The sequence below is a fragment of the Poromitra crassiceps genome (genome assembly GCF_964638095.1).
Source record: "Poromitra crassiceps genome assembly, chromosome: 4".
Classification (NCBI taxonomy): domain Eukaryota; kingdom Metazoa; phylum Chordata; class Actinopteri; order Beryciformes; family Melamphaidae; genus Poromitra; species Poromitra crassiceps.
In genome coordinates, this window is record NC_139626.1 from 4,343,552 (window position 1) to 4,365,429 (window position 21,878).

At 44.0% G+C, this 21,878-nt stretch overlaps 1 protein-coding gene across 1 annotated transcript; it reads left to right on the forward strand.

Moving 5' to 3' along the window:
• Positions 1–693: 693 nt before the first annotated feature.
• On the forward strand, positions 694–20,446 carry pde6c (phosphodiesterase 6C, cGMP-specific, cone, alpha prime; the record flags this gene model as incomplete). Its single annotated transcript, XM_083635074.1, has 22 exons — positions 694–1,161; positions 2,136–2,288; positions 2,769–2,858; positions 3,280–3,420; positions 4,143–4,217; positions 4,438–4,505; positions 5,488–5,554; positions 6,240–6,287; positions 6,917–7,066; positions 7,544–7,687; positions 8,882–8,947; positions 9,173–9,328; positions 9,580–9,687; positions 10,246–10,355; positions 10,661–10,748; positions 10,938–11,038; positions 11,622–11,729; positions 11,941–12,004; positions 14,111–14,185; positions 14,557–14,640; positions 19,489–19,627; positions 20,415–20,446. The coding sequence occupies 22 exons, from the start codon at positions 694–696 to the stop codon at positions 20,444–20,446; spliced, it is 2,535 nt and encodes an 844-aa protein (XP_083491200.1).
• Positions 20,447–21,878: the final 1,432 nt, after the last annotated feature.

Sequence of the window (21,878 nt, forward strand, 5' to 3'; positions counted from 1 at the left end):
GCATTCTTCTTAACTACGCAAGAAATACTGACATAGGCAATATGACGGAGAAATAATAAGATGTTTCGCTCTCACACTCCCCCAGGACACCTTATAGCCCCTGATGCTTTGCTGCACTCAGATTTTTTATTTATTTTTCCTCCCTTCACTCTTTTTGTACCATGTTTTTCATATCAGGGGGTTTTGGACACCCGGCTTCTAATGAAGTGCAGTGAAGATTCACTTCCTTTTGCTTCCATCACGTCCTCCTGATCATCCAAATATTTTGAATATCTGCCTCAAACATCATTTGACCTGACAACAGTCTCTCTCTCAGTCAGTCTGACTGAAACTCTCCTTCCTTCCGATGGGGATATAAAATGACCAGTGGTTAGGATTTGCGAGTTAAGGGCGCTTAGAGCAGGGGTTGTGATGTCATGACGTCACATTAATTAGTTAATTAGCGGGCCACTTTGATCCTTTCAGCCTCTAAGCCCCCAATCTGCCCAGTTCTGTCTGTCAGTCAGTGGCTGCTGGACGCTCTGCTTGCTTCTGGGACAGTGGAGGAGGATGAACGTCCGCACCAACGGGGGCCACTGATCAACCCAACCCCTATAGGCCACATCACAGCTTCCCTTATATCGACCGTTTTATTTCGGGTGATGCTTTTGACGGGAATATAAAAAACAACAACCCGACGTGAGTTCATTCAACATGGCAGACAAGGGCAGTGTGGAGAAATACCTGGAGAACAACCCGCAGTTCGCCAAAGAATACTTTGATAAGAAGTTGCGCGCCGATGTGCTGGCGACCGCCTTTGGCGCACCTGTCGATGTAAAAGATACCGCTTCCTTCAAGGATGTTAACTCCGTTCAAGAGGCCGCCATCATCTTCGAACTGGTCCAAGAAATGCAGACCACGGTCACAATGGAGAAAAGCATCCATAAAGTGTTGCAAAGAGTTTGCTTGATATTGCAAGCCGACAGGGTCAGTTTTTATGCGTTACGGGCGAGAAACGGAATACCGGAGCTCGCCACTTGCCTCTTTGACGTGACTCCGACATCCAAGTATGAGTCGAACTTGGTCAATCCCCAGGCTGAGATTGTCTTCCCTCTCGATATCGGTGTTGTTGGTTCCACCGCGCACTTCAAAAAGCCACAGAATGTACCAGACGTTACAAAGGTAAGAGATCCATCATGAAGCTCTAGTATGCGCACTCTCCAAGAAATTACGCGCGACAGGTGTGCCTGTGCGTGCAAAGCTGGGGGGAAAAAAGGCATAATATCCAGGCTGGTGTTGAATAATGAACACACTTTTAGGCCAATATTGATCAAATTCATTTATCACCATTGATTTAATTCATTATTTAGCTATTAAATTGGAGTGCTTGATAGTCATTTGAATTGAAATGGTAGGTTCTGTGTTAAATAATTGCAGCCTATTGATGTAGAAATCCTTTAGCTTCAGCACTGAATTAATCAATTAAATTCCCAAATAATGAAAAGCTACCAATGTTGACATTTCTATTCACAAACAACTAATAAAGGACATAGGCTACTAAATAGATATCTGAATATCTACAAGCTCAAGTCGGTTTAAATGACATTCAGTCAAAAAGATTATGCTTGATTTTTAGCCTACATGTAGCTTGCTATCTAAATACCAAATGTTTGGAAAATAAATTAATTATCTGGAAATGTCTTTCTCTTGGATTTTTGAACTTACAGAGGGTTCAAACTGACAAAAAAATAATTGGATTTTAGATTTGAAAGCTGCAATGCACATTATTTTACACTGAATAATATGATAATAAACCCACTGATCCGTCCTCTCTGTAGCTGATGACATATGAAAGGAGCTTATGGCATCTGCCAAGTGCATTGTAGATGGAATTTGATTAGCCCCTACACTATAGTTTGTTTATTAAAAAAATACAACATCACCATATGGAAAGCAACTTGAACCGCAAACAGAATGAATGGGATTGGCGTTTTTTCTTGCTCATATCAAAAGTTTTGAAATATTGAGATTTTGTTGATATGAAAAAATATATAAAATGATACTATGTCATTGTTTGTTTGTGATGTTCTAAGTTCACCTTTTGGAGACCTGACGGTTCTGACAGTAACCACAGTTTTCTTCTTTTCATGATCCAGAATCCAAAATTCAGTGACTTTGTGGACAAACAGACTGGGTACAAGACCAAATGCATGCTCACGTTCCCTCTGATGGCTGAGAAGGAGTGCATTGGAGTTGTCATGGCACTAAACAAAATAGGAGCTGATGCTTTCTCCACGGAAGATGAGAAGGTATCAAAGTGCAGACTTCTGCTAATGGTCTAATCCAGAGTCACTTGCAGGCAGTGGGGTTTGAGTCTTACACAAGGACACTTGGCTGATGCTGTTGCAGATATTTAACCTGATTTTGACCCTCATAGTGTCAGACAGGTTCTCAAACTTTACATACTGTGGAACCACTATGTAATTAATAGGATAGACACATTATCTCATTGTACTCTGTGTTCGATACGGTCTGATAACTCATCACTCTGTTTGCGCATATCTGCTTTCTATTCAAATAAGTGTGCTTACTGACAGTATGAGTGAAAACAGCCTTCAGTCTTTATCTTGACCATATACATGTTAGGTTCAGTGGGCTTTTCATAAGGCCAAGGGTCATGCAAAGAACCATATAATCAAGGGGAGTTAAACCATGATGAAAATCACTACAATTTGAGTTTTTTCCACATGACAACAGCAATAACTTCTCCAATCTGATTTGGTCCTTAGCTCTTCCACAAGTACATGAACTTTGCCCAAGTCATCGCCCTGCAGCACTACACAGCCTACATGTTCAACGTGGAATCCAGAAGGAGTCAGGTATTGACAGACACGCAGCATCACAGCCTACATGTTCAACATGGAATCCAGAAGGAGTCAGGGCATGGGCTCCAGCAGCCTTTGAGCTGGAAACTGGGGTGCAGAGCGAGTATGCCACCTCTCGTCCCCAATGTTTAATTGAATTAGGCCCACAACCGTTTACCTGCTATCAGCACTGATAATACCTACTGTACATTCACTGACAGTAGACGGAAATGATTATTCTTATATTTATTCAAGCAATGAATGATAACTCCTCCGTTTTATGAGGTATGGTACACAACTAATGTTGCCCAACTCATCCAAAAGCAATGCTGGACTACAGAAATTCATATTCTGGTATTTCTAGGGCACTTCGCAAAGCTCCTATACTGGATGCTATACAATTCATTCCCAGCACCTCCTGTTCCCTTGGCTATAGGTGCTGCTCTGGTCGGCCAGTAAAGTGTTTGAGGAGTTGACAGACATTGAGAGACAGTTCCACAAAGCCCTCTACACCATAAGGACCTACCTGCAGTGCGAGCGCTACTCAGTGGGCTTGCTGGACATGACCAAAGAGAAGGTGGGTCTGGAGGAGTACATTACAATCTACACAGAGCAAGGAATACATTGTACTCGTGGCCGTGGTCATAAATAGCCAAAGAGGGATTTTACCAGTTTAAAACAACAAGGTTGTGGAATAATAGCAGAAGCAGCATATTCCTAATACTAAACAAAGTATATAAGTGGATACAATCGCTCTTGCTTTATGCTATGCTATATAGTGCTTATGTGTCTGCCTCTAGTAGATCTTTGGATGAATGAGGATGAATAGAGATACGTACTGTATCTTTACTGAATTTGATGGATTTTGTAGGAACTAATTTAATCTTCAAATGCGATATCATTTATTAAGAAAAGAAAAAATATATATAATGAGCTATTAAAATGTTCAACTATTTTGTAAGGAGAGGTCTTCAGGTACAACATTCCTTAATTTGCTTGACTTTTCTTTTCTGCCAGCAATATTGTATGAGAGGTTGCCATTTTATTCAAATGGTGACTATCTCATTCAGAATGAAACTCTTCAGATCTGAATACCAACTGTTGACATTTCTTTATTTTAGGAAATAATGTCATCATGTAATGATTGTTCTCATTGCCTCTTTGTCTGTGTTTTAAATCAAAGCATTACAATGGAAATACATATTTGGCTTTTTGTAGTAGCCTTAATAACAGTGAGACTCATGTGTTTCTCAAACGGTTCAATAAACTAAACCTAACGTCTACATTCTGTTCCTCCAGGAATTCTATGATGAGTGGCCGGTGAAACTGGGAGATGTGGAACCTTATAAGGGACCAAAAACGCCGGACGGCAGGGTAACAGACTTCTACTGGTTCCCTTTCTGAAAATCATATTCCTCCTCTTTAAATATTGTCATTTAGTTTTGTCATGTAATTCAGTTGAGTTTTTACTTGAAAATGTGAGTCTATCACAGTTATACTTATGACACTTTAAATTGTATTCAACTTTTCTATTGTCTTGCATAGATTGAAGATGATTCTTTGGTCAAAAAGTAAAAGGTGTTTTTTTCTGTAGGAAGTCATCTTTTACAAGATCATTGACTACCTCCTGGAAGGCAGCAAAGAAGAAATCAAAGTCATACCGTGAGTAGTGGTGGCTTAGCCTGATATTCAGACTGAATCGTCAACTCGTCAACTCATTTCCTCTTCTAGTCTGAGATTGCAGTCAGTCACTTCAGAGGATTTTCTATGAGGGGGCGGGCTTTGGTCTTCCCTAACCAATCACTAGAGACCAAGGTGTCCACGCTACCCAATCAACAGAGACCAAGGTGTCCACGGCAACCGGCAGCAGCACTGCACCAGTAGTAGTCATGCGTAACAGAAACAGACACAGCAGGCTATCTCTACTTTAGCTACTACATTTGGCAGTTGTAAAACATACCAATATATTGTAGCGATTCGGGGTTTGACGTGTGTTGTGGGGTTTCCGTGTGTGGCTGGGAGCTGATATGTGTGGGTGTGTTCCTAGGGGGAAGGGGATATATGTGACCAGCGGCCGGGGCGGAAGTCAGTCAGGCTATGTGAGCGAGCTGACCGGGTGGTTGCATGAAGAGCTAGCAGCGAAGCTAGCGGCTAGGAGCTGTTGTGAAGCCAAGAATAAAAGCCTGTACCAACTTCAAGTCTCCGGTTCCTTGAACGAATACCCGATTCGTTACAATATCAACGAGCAACGGATTGTCAAAACAAATTTTTACCATCGATGAAAATCGTGACTTGGACATAACAAGCAAGCTATGAATCAATCTATCAACATCCCCCTCGCTATCAACAGCTCCGCTATAGGCCAGGCTGCGATGCCAGACCAAGAACAGCCAAATCCACAACATTTTTATGTACAGTAGTAGGCTATATTAAGAAGGACCAAAATACAGATCATAGACTGCAACAGCAAAAAAAACTGATTCAATTCTTATTCTCATATTTATCAATCATGCATTAAATGTGGGACTTGTGGAGAGGCTATGTCTGTATGAGTGTCAGCATTGTTTAACAAACTTCTTAGGGATTAACCCAGCCCACATAACTTTCTCTATCTCTCTCTCCCCCCCTCTCTCTCTCTTTTCAGTGGTCCACCTGCAGACCACTGGGCTTTAGTTAGTGGACTACCCACCTATGTGGCAGAGAATGTCATGGTAAGTCTCTCATCAGGGCTGTTCAGGGCTATTCAGAATGAGAATCACTTTTTGTTCAGGAATAATAATAATGATTTAGTAAGGAATGGACTTGGTGAATGTGTATAGGGACATATCGATAAGGTGATAGTGTGCGTATGGACTGACAGACAGATCACTCTAAACTTACATTCACTACTAGAACTCATTTCTAGCTTCGTACGTTCATTCCTAGGGCACGCTCATTTGTACCTCGCTCCGTGCCGAACTGCAGTTGAGCAAACGTGTGCTGCCGTGGAACCCCCGCGCTTTCACGTTTTGATGCACATTTTTCAATATGCCCTATTAAGAAATATTAAGTCAACATCATCTCATTTGATCTGTATCTACATGAGGCATCTGCATAGGTTGTGAATTGCTATGATTGTCGAATTATGGCACATTTGTGATAGGATACCAATGCACTGTAGATAATAAGCTTTAGTGGCAAGTAAAGACTGATGAATGTTAGATGCCGTTGATATATTTTACAATGAATTCATTCAGATAAAAGATATTATACAGAATGACAGTAGAAACAGTAAACCAATAGAGAATACACACAGATATAAAAAAGGGAGTACTAATAGCAAAGGTGTTGTTTAAGTTCTGCTTTTATGTGACTGAACTGTTTGTTTGTTTGTTTGTTTGTTTTTCCACCGCCTAGATTTGTAACATGATGAACGTGGCTGCAGATGACTACTTCACTTTCCAGGTCAGGAAGTGTTTATTGTCTATTTATTTTCCACACAGACATGGCCCCCACCATCATTTTCTATCATACAGTTTCAATGTGCTATGGAGTGCTGGCAAGAACTGATTGCATGTTTCAACCAGTGGGCAAGCCCACCCACTTTCCCAGGAAGATGCGGAAGTCTTTATTTAAGCTGTAATTTGTTGAATGGCCACTTGGGCTCGGAGGCAGTAGGCAGATCTCCCCATATTAAAATGCCCGACTTTGTAACAGGATTAAACATCTTTCCAGTGAGGGGTGAAACACGGTTTTGGTCTATATAGCTCATTTCACCTTTTAATAACAACTGTAGGGGGGTCAGTTTTTATATAACTCGCCCGTTTGGAGTAAAATAGATGTCGCCTGTCCAGCGATCACGCAGCTTGCCGATCACGGACCAATAGCAGGCGGAGCTGCGGCTCTGGGAAAACTCCCATCTCACGTGAGGTGCGGAAGGACTCAACCCATTCCCTCCCACTCTGCTGACGAAAAATCAAGATGGTGACGGCCAACGTTTGAACTCCGCCAGGGAGAAGAAATCTAATGGGATAGCTACGTCCATATTATTTATGTCTACGGTTTTAACACATTTGTTTTCTAACGTCTTTCAGAAAGCGGCTGTGGACGACTCAGGCTTTGTCATTAAGAACGTCTTGTCTCTGCCCATCGTCAACAAGAAGGAAGAAATCGTGGGCGTCGCCACTTTCTACAACAGGAAAGATGGCAAGCCATTTGATGAGCACGATGAACAGATCACTGAGGTCAGCATCTGTGTATTCTCTCTCTCTCTATTTCTTTATACCTTTTTATGTCCCTCTACCATAATGGTACATACAGAAATGGGGGGAAATCAGAAAAAAAAATAAAAAAAAATAATAATATCTGTTTCTTATTCATCCATCCACTCACTCATTCACTCAGTATGTATTCTCCAGGCCCTGACACAGTTCACTCATTCACTCAGAGTGTGTATTCTCCAGGCCCTGACACAGTTCACTCATTCACTCAGTGTGTATTCTCCAGGCCCTGACACAGTTCACTCATTCACTCAGTGTGTATTCTCCAGGCCCTGACACAGTTCACTCATTCACTCAGTGTGTATTCTCCAGGCCCTGACACAGTTCACTCATTCACTCAGTGTGTATTCTCCAGGCCCTGACACAGTTCACTCATTCACTCAGTGTGTATTCTCCAGGCCCTGACACAGTTCACTCATTCACTCAGTGTGTATTCTCCAGGCCCTGACACAGTTCCTGGGCTGGTCGGTGCTGAACTGCGACACCTATGACAGGCTGAACCGCATGGAGTACAGGAAAGACATCGCCCAGGAGATGCTCATGGTCCAGACCAGATGCACCAAAGATGAGCTGCAATCCATCCTGGTCAGTAGTTACCTACCGGACTGCATACTGTTAACCTGGCTTTCATCCTGGTCAGTAGTTACCTACCGGACTGCATACTGTTAACCTGGCTTTCATCCTGGTCAGTAGTTAGTTACCGGACTGCATACTGTTAACCTGGCTTTCATCCTGGTCAGTAGTTAGTTACCGGACTGCATACTGTTAACCTGGCTTTCAAAAATCAAATCAAATCTTTCTTCTCCCAAATCACTAAATTAGGTAGAATCCCAAACCTTGAGCAAAGTAGTCACTCACGACATTGTGTTATGGTGTGTTATGGCAACATTAAAAAACCATACTTGACTAACTAACCCTGTGTCTGATAGATAGTATTTTGAGACCTGCATTGAGTTTGATATTAATGGATTATTGATACAAAGGAACATTTGTCCTTTCCTTCAGCCAATAAGGTGTAATAAGTGTGGGTTAATATGACTGTGGCTCATCATTAAACATGTTATTTTCTAGGCAGTTATTACTAAACTCCACCCTTCTCCATTTAAAAATGAATTTTCTAGAGACACAATAATATTAATATTATAATACATTACATTACATTACATTACGTCATTTGGCAGACGCTTTTATCCAAAGCGACTTACATTAACACATTTTTGTCAGCAATAGAGCAATCAACTATGCAACACAGTCTATGGCAACTACAACCTCTGAAGGAACAGTGGTACAAGTTTAGTTTAGGTTCGTTTTTTTTTTTTTTTTTTTTTTTTATATAAGAAAGAGAGAGAAAGAAGTTAGTTCAAGAAGGGCCCAGATGGAGCCTGAAAAGGTGTGTCTTTAGTCTTTTCCGAAAGATCGGCAGTGATTCAGCTGTCCTGACCGAAGGTGGAAGCTCGTTCCACCATTGAGGTGCCAGGGACGAGAAGAGTCGATAATATATAATATTAATATTATTATTATTATTATTATTAGAATATCTATTGTCTGGGCACTGGGACTTTAGAGGTCTGAGGAAGGGCTTTGCCCGAAACGTCACCTTTTTTTGTGGTCAAATAAATATTTGGGAGCAGCTGCCAGTGTGCGGACTCTATTTTTATCACTGGGACTTTCGTACCTTTGCTAATAGCTTAAATATTGTTGACAATCTACCGTAGGAGTGTCTTGAATGTAAATGTCATTTACAGATGATTGTTCTCTGTTTATTGTTTTTTTTACCAGAACACCACAGAGAAGTTTGATGCAGATCCAGAGGACTGCGACCAGAAGGAGATGTATAAACTATTGGTATGTTTTATTGAAAATCTCCATTCAGAAACGTAATACATTACTCATTCATCATTACTCACTTTACCATTACCATACAGACTTGGTGGAATGTTTGGGGTACAGCACGTCACACACACACAGCAAAAATCACATGGATAGGCAAGAGGAGAAGAAGAAAATTGAAATTATGAAAGTTATGAAAGGTGTTGGTGACTCGATATACATTGTTGTGTTTTTGTGCAGAGAGCAACCTGCCCGCCATCTGACAACGTCAACGGAGAGAATCTCTACTCGTTCGCCTTCAGTGACTTCCCCACCTCAGAGTTTGAACTCATCAAAGCTGGCATCCGCATGTTCTTCGAGCTCGGCGTCGTCGAAAAGTTCAAAGTCCCCGCAGAGGTCAGTCAGCCAGCGAGTCGGGAAGTTCAAAACATCTAGTCGTTCATCATCCAGATTCTTCACTGCAGATAATGCTGGTGATCTCTCTCTCTCCTCTCTCTCTCTCTCTCTCTCTCTCTCTCTCTCTCTCTCTCTCTCCTCTCTCTCTCTCCTCTCTCTCTCTCTCTCTCTCTCTCTCCTCTCTCTCCTCTCTCTCTCTCTCTCTCTCTCTCTCTCCTCTCTCTCTCTCTCTCCCTCCCTCTCCCTCTCAGACTCTGACCAGGTGGATGTACACAGTGAGGAAGGGTTACCGCAGCATCACCTACCACAACTGGAGGCATGGCTTCAACGTAGGCCACACCATGTTCTGCCTGCTGCAGGTTCGCACAAGATCTGCTGCACAAGACCTACAGCTTACTGCATGTAGGCCACATCCTAATCACATAGTGACATCGGCCATGGTCTACTACTTACACTTTGTATCTCTCTCTCTCTCTCTCTCTCTCTCTGTGTCTCTCTCTCTCTCTCTCTCTCTCTGTGTCTCTCTCTCTATCTCTCTCTCTCTATCTCTCTCTCCTCTCTCTCTCTCTCTCTCTCTCTGTGTCTCTCTCTCTATCTCTCTCTCTCTATCTCTCTCTCCTCTCTCTCTCTCTCTCTCTCTCTGTGTCTCTCTCTCTATCTCTCTCTCTCTGTCTCTCTATCTCTCTGTGTCTCTCTCTGTCTCTCTCTCTCCTCTCTCTCTCTCTCTCTCTCTCTCTCTGTGTCTCTCTCTCTATCTCTCTCTCTGTCTCTCTATCTCTCTCTCCTCTCTCTCTCTCTCTCTCTCTCTCTGTGTCTCTCTCTCTATCTCTCTCTCTCTGTCTCTCTATCTCTCTGTGTCTCTCTCTGTCTCTCTCTCTCTCTCTCTCTCTCTCTCTCTCTCTATCTCTCCCCCACAGACAGGAAAACTGAGGAAATACTACTCTGATCTGGATGCCTTTGCCATGGTTGCTGCCGCTTTCTGCCATGATATCGACCACAGAGGAACCAACAACCTCTACCAGACAAAGCAAGTCCAACTTTAATTCTCTGTGCGTGTGTGTGTGTGCGTGCATGTGTGTGTGTGTGTGTGTGTTTGTGGTATTATATATATCTTCTTTGTATGCATTATTGTGGTCGCCAATTAGGCACTCTTGTATCTGACCAACTCCCAACATCTGATTGCATAACTAGTGTTTATGTCCTTTGTACTCTCTATCTATGTGGACATAAATAAATCATTTAAAATTGTGTGTGTGTGTGTGTGTGTGTGTGTATGAGTGTGTAGCATCTCTCTGTGTGACCTGTGGGTGACCTCTCTCTGTGTATCTGTAGGAGTGGGCATCCTCTGGCCAAGCTGCATGGCACTTCCATTATGGAGAGGCATCATCTGGAGTACAGCAAAACGCTGATGGCTGAGGAGGTACAACACATTACTGCATCCCATGTCTAAGCAGTAGTTCAAAGTATTATAGGGTTACGGTTATATTACTGCATTTATACAAAGCTTTCAGGTGAAGAACGTGTACGTTTTATGTGGTCAGATGAGTGATGTGTAAAATCATTATTAATCATTAACACACACATAACCACTTGTCATTGTCTCTCCCAGAGCCTGAACATCTTCTGCAACCTCCAGAAGCGTCAGTTTGAGACAGTGCAGCACTTGTTTGACGTCTGCATCATCGCCACTGATCTGGCCCTTTACTTCAAGTGAGTTTCTGATCTGATCTGATCTGATCTGATCTGATCTGGCCCTTTACTCCAAGTGAGTTTCTGATCTGATCTGATCTGATCTGATCTGATCTGATCTGGCCCTTTACTTCAAGTGAGTTTCTGATCTGATCTGATCTGGCCCTTTACTTCAAGTGAGTTTCTGATCTGATCTGATCTGGCCCTTTACTTCAAGTGAGTTTCTGATCTGATCTGATCTGGCCCTTTACTTCAAGTGAGTTTCTCATCTGATCTGATCTGGCCCTTTACTTCAAGTGAGTTGCACTGAATGCATTCAGACCGCAACTACCGTGTTACCGTCCGATCGCTGATTTGAACTGGCAGACAGCTAGCTGTAGTGCTACTTTAATCGATGTATAGCAAGGCTAGTACATATTTGGCTGAAGCCACTCAATGTCTATCTGCCTGCTGTGCGTGTGCTCTTCTTTTGGGTTTAACAACACAAGAAAGAAAAATGTTTTGTGTAATCAATGTGCGTACCTATCTGACTGACTGCCTGCCTGCCTGCCTGTCTGCCTGTCTGTCTGTTTATCTGTCTGTCTACCTGTTTTTCCACATACAGAAAGAGAACCATGTTCCAAAACATTGTGAATGCCACAGAGCCAATGACAGACGACAAGGAGGCCACCGCCTACATTTCCAATAACCCCATCAGGAAGGAAATTGTCATGTACGTATGAGATGCAAACACATAAACAGAGTTGATTCAGTATGGCGTGCGTGCGTGCGTGCGTGCGTGCGTGCGTGCGCGTGCGTGCGTGCGTGCGCGCGCGTGCGTGCGTGCGTGTGTGTGTGTGTGTGTGTGTGTGTGTGTGTGTGTGTGTGCACGCGTGTGTGTGTGTGGGATGTCTGAATATCTTCTGTGTCTCTGTCTGCTCCAGGGCCATGATGATGACCGGCTGTGACTTGTCAGCCATCACCAAGCCCTGGGAGGTACAGAGCAAGGTGGGTTCACAGCCTTCACACACATACAGATACACATACACATACACATACACACAGATACACATACACAGATACACAGATACACACAAGATACACAGATACACAATCACACATACACGCAGATCAGAGTTAGGAATCGGTCCCTATGACAGAAATAGTCACTAGATAGTCCGCATCTGTCATAGGGACACTAGTACACAATGGCGGACACACTAGATTCTAGTGTGTCCGCCATTGTGTACTAGTGTCCGAATTATCAGCTGTTAATTTGATTCACTATATTGTCCACTATAAAATACCCACAATGCACAGCGATTTCTAGTGAACAGCGAATGTACCCTACATTTTCACCCGGTATACCACAATGCAATGCGGTTTACCGCATTGCATTGCGGTTTACCTCCTGCTTTACCGAAGGAGAAGAAGAAAGTCGCTAGCTCGGGAGCTAACAAACTCGTTAGCTACTTGACCAGCACAGCTTGCTTTTAGGAGACAGCACCTTTAGTTGACAAAACCACACATGCACGTAATGCATGTAATTAGAATTTCAACAATTTATTTTGGCAGCCAGAAATGACTGGTACCTACTCAAGATAATATTATAAGGTGATGCGGAAATGGCAATAAACATGATCAGGAAGGTTCATTTATACACAAATTTGCTCTTCTCATAATTGATAGATGAGGCCTATTGTGAATTGGGTCTCAATGGTTTGTCATTTTTAAAAAGTGGGTCCCCAGAAAATAAGTTTGAGGTCACGGACTGAAACACATCGCTCTCAAACATTTTTAGAAGCACTGAATTTCTCTTCCTACTGTAGACAACACAGAATCCAAAGTCAAGTGATATTTATCTTCTTACTGTAGACAACACAGAATCCAAAGTCAAGTCATATCAAGTTCATTGATAACGCACATTGAAAACAACCATCATAGACCAAAGTGCATATAAGAGATTAGCAATACTGCTCTGCATTGGTTGTCTGCAAAGAAAGACAAAAATCACTTGCGCAAACAAAGACAGAAACACGCGCTCACGCACACACACACACACACACACACACACACCCACACACACACACACACACACAGACACACACACACACACACACACACACACACACACACACACACACACACACACACACACACACACATACACACACACACAGGGTTGTCAAACAGAGCCAGACTAAAAAACAGAGATATGCTTTGAGACAGGTTTCCAATGAAGTTCTCTTCCATGACATGATGTCTTGGAAGAGATCCGAGGGGTGGAAACAGCTAAGGCTTAAGCTTCAAGAAGCGTCCCTGCGTCCTGCTGGCTCACCTGGTAGCACGCGTATGACGGAGGCTCGGCCCCGCGTCCTGGTGGCTCACCTGGTAGCTCACCTGGTGGCTCACCTGGTAGCTCACCTGGTAGCTCACCTGGTGGCTCACCTGGTGGCTCACCTGGTAGCTCACCTGGTAGCTCACCTGGTAGCTCACCTGGTAGCACGCGTATGACGGAGGCTCGGCCCCGCGTCCTGGTGGCTCACCTGGTGGCTCACCTGGTAGCTCACCTGGTAGCTCACCTGGTAGCTCACCTGGTAGCTCACCTGGTGGCTCACCTGGTAGCTCACCTGGTGGCTCACCTGGTAGCTCACCTGGTAGCTCACCTGGTGGCTCACCTGGTAGCTCACCTGGTAGCTCACCTGGTAGCTCACCTGGTGGCTCACCTGGTGGCTCACCTGGTAGCTCACCTGGTAGCTCACCTGGTAGCTCACCTGGTGGCTCACCTGGTGGCTCACCTGGTAGCTCACCTGGTAGCTCACCTGGTAGCTCACCTGGTAGCACGCGTATGACGGAGGCTCGGCCCTTCGTGCGGCTTGGATCCGACCCGAAGTCCTTTGCCGCATGTCATCCCCTCTCTCTCTCCCCACCCCTCCTGTCTGCAAAAATGCCCAAAAAATGATCTAAAGAAGAAAAGCTTCAAGAAGTGTCCAATGAACCCCATGTCCAAACCACTAGCACATTACTAGAGGCCCTACATATAAAATGATAATAATTGTTGTTGTTTTGGTCACTTATTTATCTGTGTCTTTGACTCTGTCTGTCTCTCTTCAGGTGGCTCTGATGGTCGCCGCTGAATTCTGGGAACAGGGAGACTTGGAGAAAAACGTTCTGGAACAACAACCCATTGTAAGGGTCTTACCCGTGTTACTCTTCTTCTCTTCTCTTCTCTTCTCTTCTCTTCTCTTCTCTTCTCTTCTCTTCTCTTCTCTTCTCTTCTCTTCTCTTCTCTGAATTGTTTTAACCTGTTTATATCAGTTCAGTTTTCTCAGAGTTATCATCCAAAGCCTCTTGTTCTTGTCTGCCTCTCTGTCTCTGTCTCTGTCTCTGTGTGTGTGTGTATGTGTGTATGTGTGTGTGTGTGTGTGTGTGTGTGTGTGTGTGTGTGTGTGTGTGTGTGTGTCTGTGTGTGTGTGTGTGTGTGTGTGTGTGTGTGTGTGTGTGTGTGTGTGTGTGTGTGTGTGTGTCTCTCTCTCTCTCTCTCTCTCTCTCTCTCACAGCCCATGATGGACAGAAATTGTTCTGAGCAACTACCTAAGATGCAGTGCGGTTTCATTGACTTCGTATGCGCGTTCGTATACAAGGTAATGAATGCTTCTTCTGACCATCTCCCTCCCCAACCATAAGCAGGGTTCCTATGCAAGTATGGAAAAAGGAAAAGAGACTATGGAAAAATATTTGTTTCCAGACTTCTTTCTATTGTGACTGACTATTCATTTATCTAAATATTACAATTCTGAATTTAGACCAAATAAATTGATAATACAAGCAGGTGTTTTATCATGGCATCAGAATGTAACATACATGTTAGCAGTTGGATTTTAAAACCATTTAAATGAGTTACCTAATAAACATCTAGCTGTATTCCCAACCCGGTCTCACTCCCGGGGAGTCAAAATACACCAATTTGTCACGGCCCCTTCTGGAGGTCTTCTGGAGGTCTGGAGGTCACCTCGCAGTGACCCCCCAGTGGTCTTGACATAACAGTCTGAGGTTTAAGTAGGTCAGAGTTGCTCTAGGGAGAAGGGGTGAGAGTGGTTTAAGTAGGTCAGAGTTGCTCTATGGAGAAGGGGTGGGAGTGGCGGCCCCGTTTGAGACCTGGTTTGAATCCCGACCCAAACATAATCCCAACCCCAACTAAGTGGCTTTGTTGCCTAAACCTAACCATTGTTTTACTTACCTTACCTAAACCTAGGGCTGGGCAAGAATTCAATATTATCATTTATCATCTTTAAGTGGAATCATATTGTGATGATATGAAGATATTTTAATATCATGACACATTTCTGATGTCTAAATTGATGATGAAAAGCACATCTTCCATATCGCCCAGCCCTACAGTACATCTCACACGTGGCTTTGACTCACAACTGAACATTTAGCTCACAGAAGATTGTGTATGGTGTCACCGTTCAGCCTGAAAACACAGAGACATGATTATTCGTCCATAGTATTGTCGTCCATAAGTGGGCTGTAGCTCACCCAGATCAACATAGACGGTTGTTGGTTCAGTCCCTGCATCAGGCTCTGGCTTCAGAAGTGATCACATGATACAGTAAGATGTCAGCAGTGATGCTTCTTTATCATCAGTAGTTTTGAAAACTGATAGAAATAAGCTGATGAAGGAGACTGGACAGTCCTTGACTCTAGCTCAGTGGGATAAACAGCTGCTTGGTGTGTACTTGTTCTCTGGTGCAAATCCCACCTGTGTCACTTTTTACGCTTTCAAATCAGATGCCAAAGCCGACAGTCTAAATGTTTTTTTACTGTGAATTGTGGATTGATCCCACAACCTCAAAACCGACTGAGGCTGGAACCCACAACCTCACTACTGCTGTTCCAGCAATCAAACTATCTGAGCCACTGGGCCACATCTTTTAAGACAGAGCTTTTCAGTCTTTTGTCTGGCTGTCGCCCTTTAAAACTGACTGAGGCTCGAACCCACGACCTCCAAACTGTCATGCAGCTGTCAGACTCTGTGAGCCCAATGAGTCTCATGAGCTCAAGTCTTTTCTGTCAGAGCTTTTCAGTCTTCACTTGAGAAGGTCTTCAAAGTCCAAGCTTTTTACATGTCTCATTCCTTTCCAAAACCCTCGAACGAGCAGCGTCCGAACAACTTTCTCGCTATCTCTCCCAAAATGACCTCCGCAGTCCGGTTTCAAGGCTTCTCACTCCACTGAGACAGCTGTTCTTGCTGTCACAGAGGCCCTTCACACTGCTAAGGCCTCATCCCTCTCCTCTGTTCTTCTCCTCCTTGACCTGTCTGCTGCCTTCGATACAGCCAACCACCAAATCCTTCTTTCCACTCTGTCTGACCTCGGCATTTCAGGTTCTGCACTCTCCTGGTTTGCTTCCTACCTCTCGAACCGCTCATACCAGGTCTCATGGAGAGGGTCCCTCTCCAGATCCTGTCCTCTTAAAACCGGTGTCCCCCAGGGCTCAGTCCTGGGCCCCTTACTTTTCCTTCTCTATATCAGATATCTTGCCTATGATCTCTTCTCATGGCTTTTCTTATCACTGCTACGCTGATGACACCCAGCTTTTCCTTTCCTTCCCCCCCTCCGACACTCAAATCGAGGCTCGCATCTCTGCATGCCTCAAAGACATTGGCGACTGGATGTCTGCCCACCACCTCAAGCTCAACCTTGGTAAGACAGAGCTACTCTTCCTCCCAGGGAAAGACTGCCCTCTCGCAGATCTCTCCATCTCCATTGACAACACCACTGTACTTCCCTCCCAAACAGCTAAGAACCTTGGGGTGATCCTTGACAACCAGGTATCTTGCTCAGCCAACATAGCTGCGACAGCACGCTCCTGTAGGTTCTCTCTCTCCAACATCCGCAAAATCCGTCCCTTTCTCACAAGAGAAGCGACTCAACTCCTGGTCCAGTCTCTTGTCATCTCCTGCCTGGACTACTGCAACGTGCTCCTGGCCGGCCTACCTGCCACCGACATCCGACCGCTTCAGCTCATTCAGAACGCTGCAGCCCGTCTGGTATTCAACCAACCCAAATTCTCTCACGTCACTCCCCTCTTCCAGGACCTCCACTGGCTTCCCATCTCGGCCCGCATCAAATTCAAGACACTGGTACTGGCCTACAGGGCAGCACACCAGTCAGCTCCCCTGTACCTGCAATCCATGGTCAGGTTCCAAACCTCTCAGCGCTCCCTTCGCTCCTCCACCAGTGCAGGTCGCCTCGCCCCTCCTTCGCTACGGGAGCTCAAAAGTCGCTCATCCCGATCTCGACTCTTCTCGTCCCTGGCACCTCAATGGTGGAACGAGCTTCCACCTTCGGTCAGGACAGCTGAATCACTGCCGATCTTTCGGAAAAGACTAAAGACACACCTTTTCAGGCTCCATCTGGGCCCTTCTTGATCTAACTTCGTTCTCTCTCTTTCTAAAAAAAAAAAAAAAAAAAAACTAACCTAAACTTGTACCACTGTTCCTTCAGAAGTTGTAGTTATCATAGACTGTGCTCCATAGTTGATTGCTCTATTGCTGACAAAAATGTGTTATTGTAAGTCGCTTTTTTGATAAAAGCGTCTGCCAAATGACGTAATGTAATGTAATGTAATGTCCCCACCACTTTTCAACACAAAGTGACACCCTTGTGTACTCAGATGTCAAATATGGTCTGACAAAGAATTCTGGAGATTTGAGTCTGGAAAAGTATGGAATTTTGGAATGGAAAATGTGTAGGAACCCTGTAAGTGTACTGTATGATCCTATGAAAAGAGATGAGTTGTGAGCAGTTGATATAGATGGAGGGGAGGGATGTTAAGACATGTTAGACAGAGAGATGTTGAGATATGGATTTGGCAAAAGGGGCGTGCCATAAGGTTTTCACTGCCCTCTAGCACAAAACAACAATATGTCAGCGGGGGATTTATAGGGCTATTTATCAGTAGCAGTGATTCACTGATTATTTCGCCAGCTGCTGAAGTCTCTGCTTGTCAAAACTCTCTGGCCTGAACAAAAAGTCCCCAACTGTTGGAATTTCACCATGTCTCCTCCCTCACCTACTCCACACACATTCTTTTCTCCAGACGTTTTCCACTGGCTGATGATGTCTGTCCAGCATCGCAAACCATCTCAGCTACATAGGCGAAAAAGACCTTGTCTCAAGCTAGGAAAGCAAGTGACAAACACAGTATTTTGACTTGTGATATATTATCTTTTAGTAGACATTTCTGTTAGCTAACTTAAGTTACTTGTCTCTTTTGTGAAAATGCAAGTTCATAGTTCACTTACAGGCCACCGTAGCTCAGGGGGACATGAGGGGTGAGGGGGTGCATGGCAGGTGGGTGTTGTGGCAGAGACTTGTGTAGAAAGGAGGATGTTGTGCCAATTGCTATTGGCCCCGGCCCCTGACCCCTGACGCCTGACCTGCAACCATCTGAGGCTAAATAACAGAAAAGCAGAGTTGAACCCACTAAACTCAGCCACCCCGAACAGGAATGCCATCTAGCTAGCTGTATATCACTCAACAGTGTATTTGGACAAGAACACACATAGACACATGCATGTGCACACGTGAGTGTAGCTACACAGAAACACACACAAGCAGACACACACATTGTCCTCCAACACAATGTGATCCCCTTAAAGGCCCAATTATGCTACATTTTCATATGGAAATAAATGCATCCGTTTCAAACAGAGGGTTGTGTGTGTGTGCGTGCGTCTTTCACGCTGGTATCATGTTAAGCAATACATCCACAAGTGGGCAGTTAGAGAGCACGGACAGAAGGCTTCGTCCATATGCGTATCCATATTTAATGTTGAGCATCATTGGGCCTTAGGTGCCGTGCACACTGGACCTGTGTGTTTCACATAAGAACGCTTTGGAAATCATGTTGAGAGCGCTTCCAATGCGCACAGAACACAGAACACAGAACACAGAACACAGAACACAGAACACAGAACACAGAACACAGCGCACGGAGAGTTTTTGTGTGCGTTTTGTTTTGTTTTTCGCCTGCCGTTGCGTGCAGTACGGGTCAGGACGCAATACGGTCACACAGATGGTAGCCAGCTGGTTTTGTCTGTTTGTTGTTGTTGATTGTTTGCACTGTAAACATGAAAGCCAGATTATTGGCAATTCTGGTTTGAGGAGTTTGAGGATCCCCCTGACAGGAGAAGAGGTAGGAGAAGAGAGTAGTGCGCTTTCCCTCCAAATGTTCAACTTTTTTCAGCTTTTTCACCCAGAGCGCTCCGCCAAAAAACAATAGCCGCCCAGAGCGCTTAAACGCCAGGTGCGCTCCTTGAAAGAGGTGCGCTCCTAGCGCATCCTTACCATAGAGAATTAATTGCAGAAAGGCACTGGCTGCTCAAATACACAGGTCCAATATGCACATCAGCCCCTTAAGCGGCACTCAGTGTGCACATACACACAGATTGACAGTCAGTGTGTTTTCTCTGCACTGCTCAGGAGTTCTCCAGGTTCCACAAAGAGATCCAGCCCATGTTTGACGGCCTGAACAACAACAGGAAGAACTGGAATGAGCTGGCAGAGGTCTACAACGCCAAGATGAAGGCCATCGAGGACGAGAAGAAGAAACTGGAACCAGGTATGAAACATACATGGATGGATGGATGAATGGATGTGGATAAGTCCAGTGAATGGCTTGATAGACAAGTCATAACTCATTTGTATTTTTTCAGTGGCTGTTACATGTTGAGGACCACCCCATATCAATCTCACCCTCTCTCTCTCTCCCTCTCTTGTGCACGTATGTGTGTGTGTGTGTGTGTGTGTGTGTGTGTGTGTGTGTGTGTAGGTGATGACGGAGGGAAGTCAAAGACCTGCACCATCTGCTAAGTGGAACTTGGATCTAGTCCAGTGTGGCTATGCTAGGTCTGTTGTGGTGCAGCCCAGTCACTTCTGGGCTGGTCTGAATCTGGTCTAGTTGGATCTAGACTAGGCTAGCTTGGTCTGGTCGGGTCTGACCGAATCCAGGCTAGTGTAGTCTGGTTCTGTCTGGTTGGGTCCAGTCTGGTCTGGCCCAGCCCAGTTTGGTCTAGTCTACTTTAGTCTAGTCTAGTCGGGTCCGGTCTTAACAGTCCAATCAGGAGGATTAGGCCAACCTAACCAAAGAGGGAAGAGTCAGAAACATCATGGAACATCATGGAGAAGGACTATTCTCTATGGGACTCTCACAGGAACCGAAGCCATTCGACTCTGAGGATGTGATGTATTTGAAACTTCCTTCTTCTTCATCTCCTTCTTCTGACAGCTACAAACATTTGAAAAAGGACGTTGCATTGCATTATCTATACAACAGGCATTTCACTTGAGTCTGACACTTGTCACGCCAAGTTTTTGTGTCAGGTTCTTCTGTATTTTCAACGCTACAGAACCGATGGGTCAGATCAACACAACACTGTAGCCGCAAGCCACATGTCTCAAAATCTTATGGATTTAAATTAAAATGCAAATCCAAACTCCTCAATATAATAGATCAAATATAATACTACATGTGATGCATGTAGGGTTTTATACATGCCAAAGCAGTAGTTTTCAGACAGTGTTCCTATTGGCAGTCAGTTAACACACAGTACTGTCCTGTAGGACTGTAGTTTGCACAATGCACTTAGCGGCCACTGTCATTGTTGGCAGTGGCAGGCCGTGGATGGGGGGTGTGTGGGTGGGCAGGGACACAAATCAAGTACATTTATTGGGATTGGAGCAAGGGGTTCAAATGTGTTTGTTTCTTTTTTGATTGACAGTTAAATTAGTATGACGAGTTGTGAATTAAATTATTTGAACATAAACTCAGTATTAGAGGGGAAACTGCAAGCTGATCAGTGACCTAAAGAAGGATCTCTTAATGCTGTAAATACAAATACTTGAACTTTGGATCACTTGTAAAACGCCTCCCAGTGTAGCAAGTGACAACAACACTCAATCAGCTGATGTACTCTACTAAGTATAACTGACAACATAGGCATTGATGAGGTGTGTGAGGGTATATTTATTTTAATATGCAATATATCTATATTTTTTTGATTCATTGTCTGGGAAACTATTTTGTATTTTGTCTTTAAGGATGGAGAGGGCATTCAATATCTGTGAACAAATCCATACTAGAATTCGAGCATCAGGTAAATGTGTGAATTCATTTGTTAATTTATTGTAAGCTTTGCTAAACAACTGTAAGCTGCAAGTTATTTTTTGTGACCAATGGAAAAAAAATACCCGGAAATTGTAATGTGCATACAGCATGCATTATAACATATTTATACCAATGTTTAGGACAAGCTGCAAGCCCATAATGATTCACAAAAGATAACTACTTTAACTTGTGCATGACTGGACGTGAGCGTATAGTTTACAACATAGCAATTGTAAAAATGTAAATGATGTGCACATTTAAACTTAAGAATAGCTGAAACGTAAAAACTAATTTGAATGTACCGTAGTCTTCTGTAGAGGCACGGGCAGCCAGACAAACAAACAGGCTACGGTTAGATCTACCTGTCCGCTAAGAAGATTTGATTTGATCGTCAGCCAGCTTTTGAGATCGGCGCAGCTTTAGAATTTAAATACCCTTCTTACAGGCTACCAAAGCCTTATCATATCTGTGCGAGGGGATGGCTTTTTGTGTTTGTTCTGTGGCAGCAAATTCTTACCGTAAATACGCCGTCATGTGACATGGTACAAAGTTCTCAGCTCCTCTATTTGATCACAGAGATTTGTTTGAGGACTGATGAACTATTCCATGATGCAACAGTGAGATAACAACACACACAAATCTCCTAAGCCGGGATGCTACTATTGTGCGATATCAACACTGGGTGAATTTGACCACACACTATCTT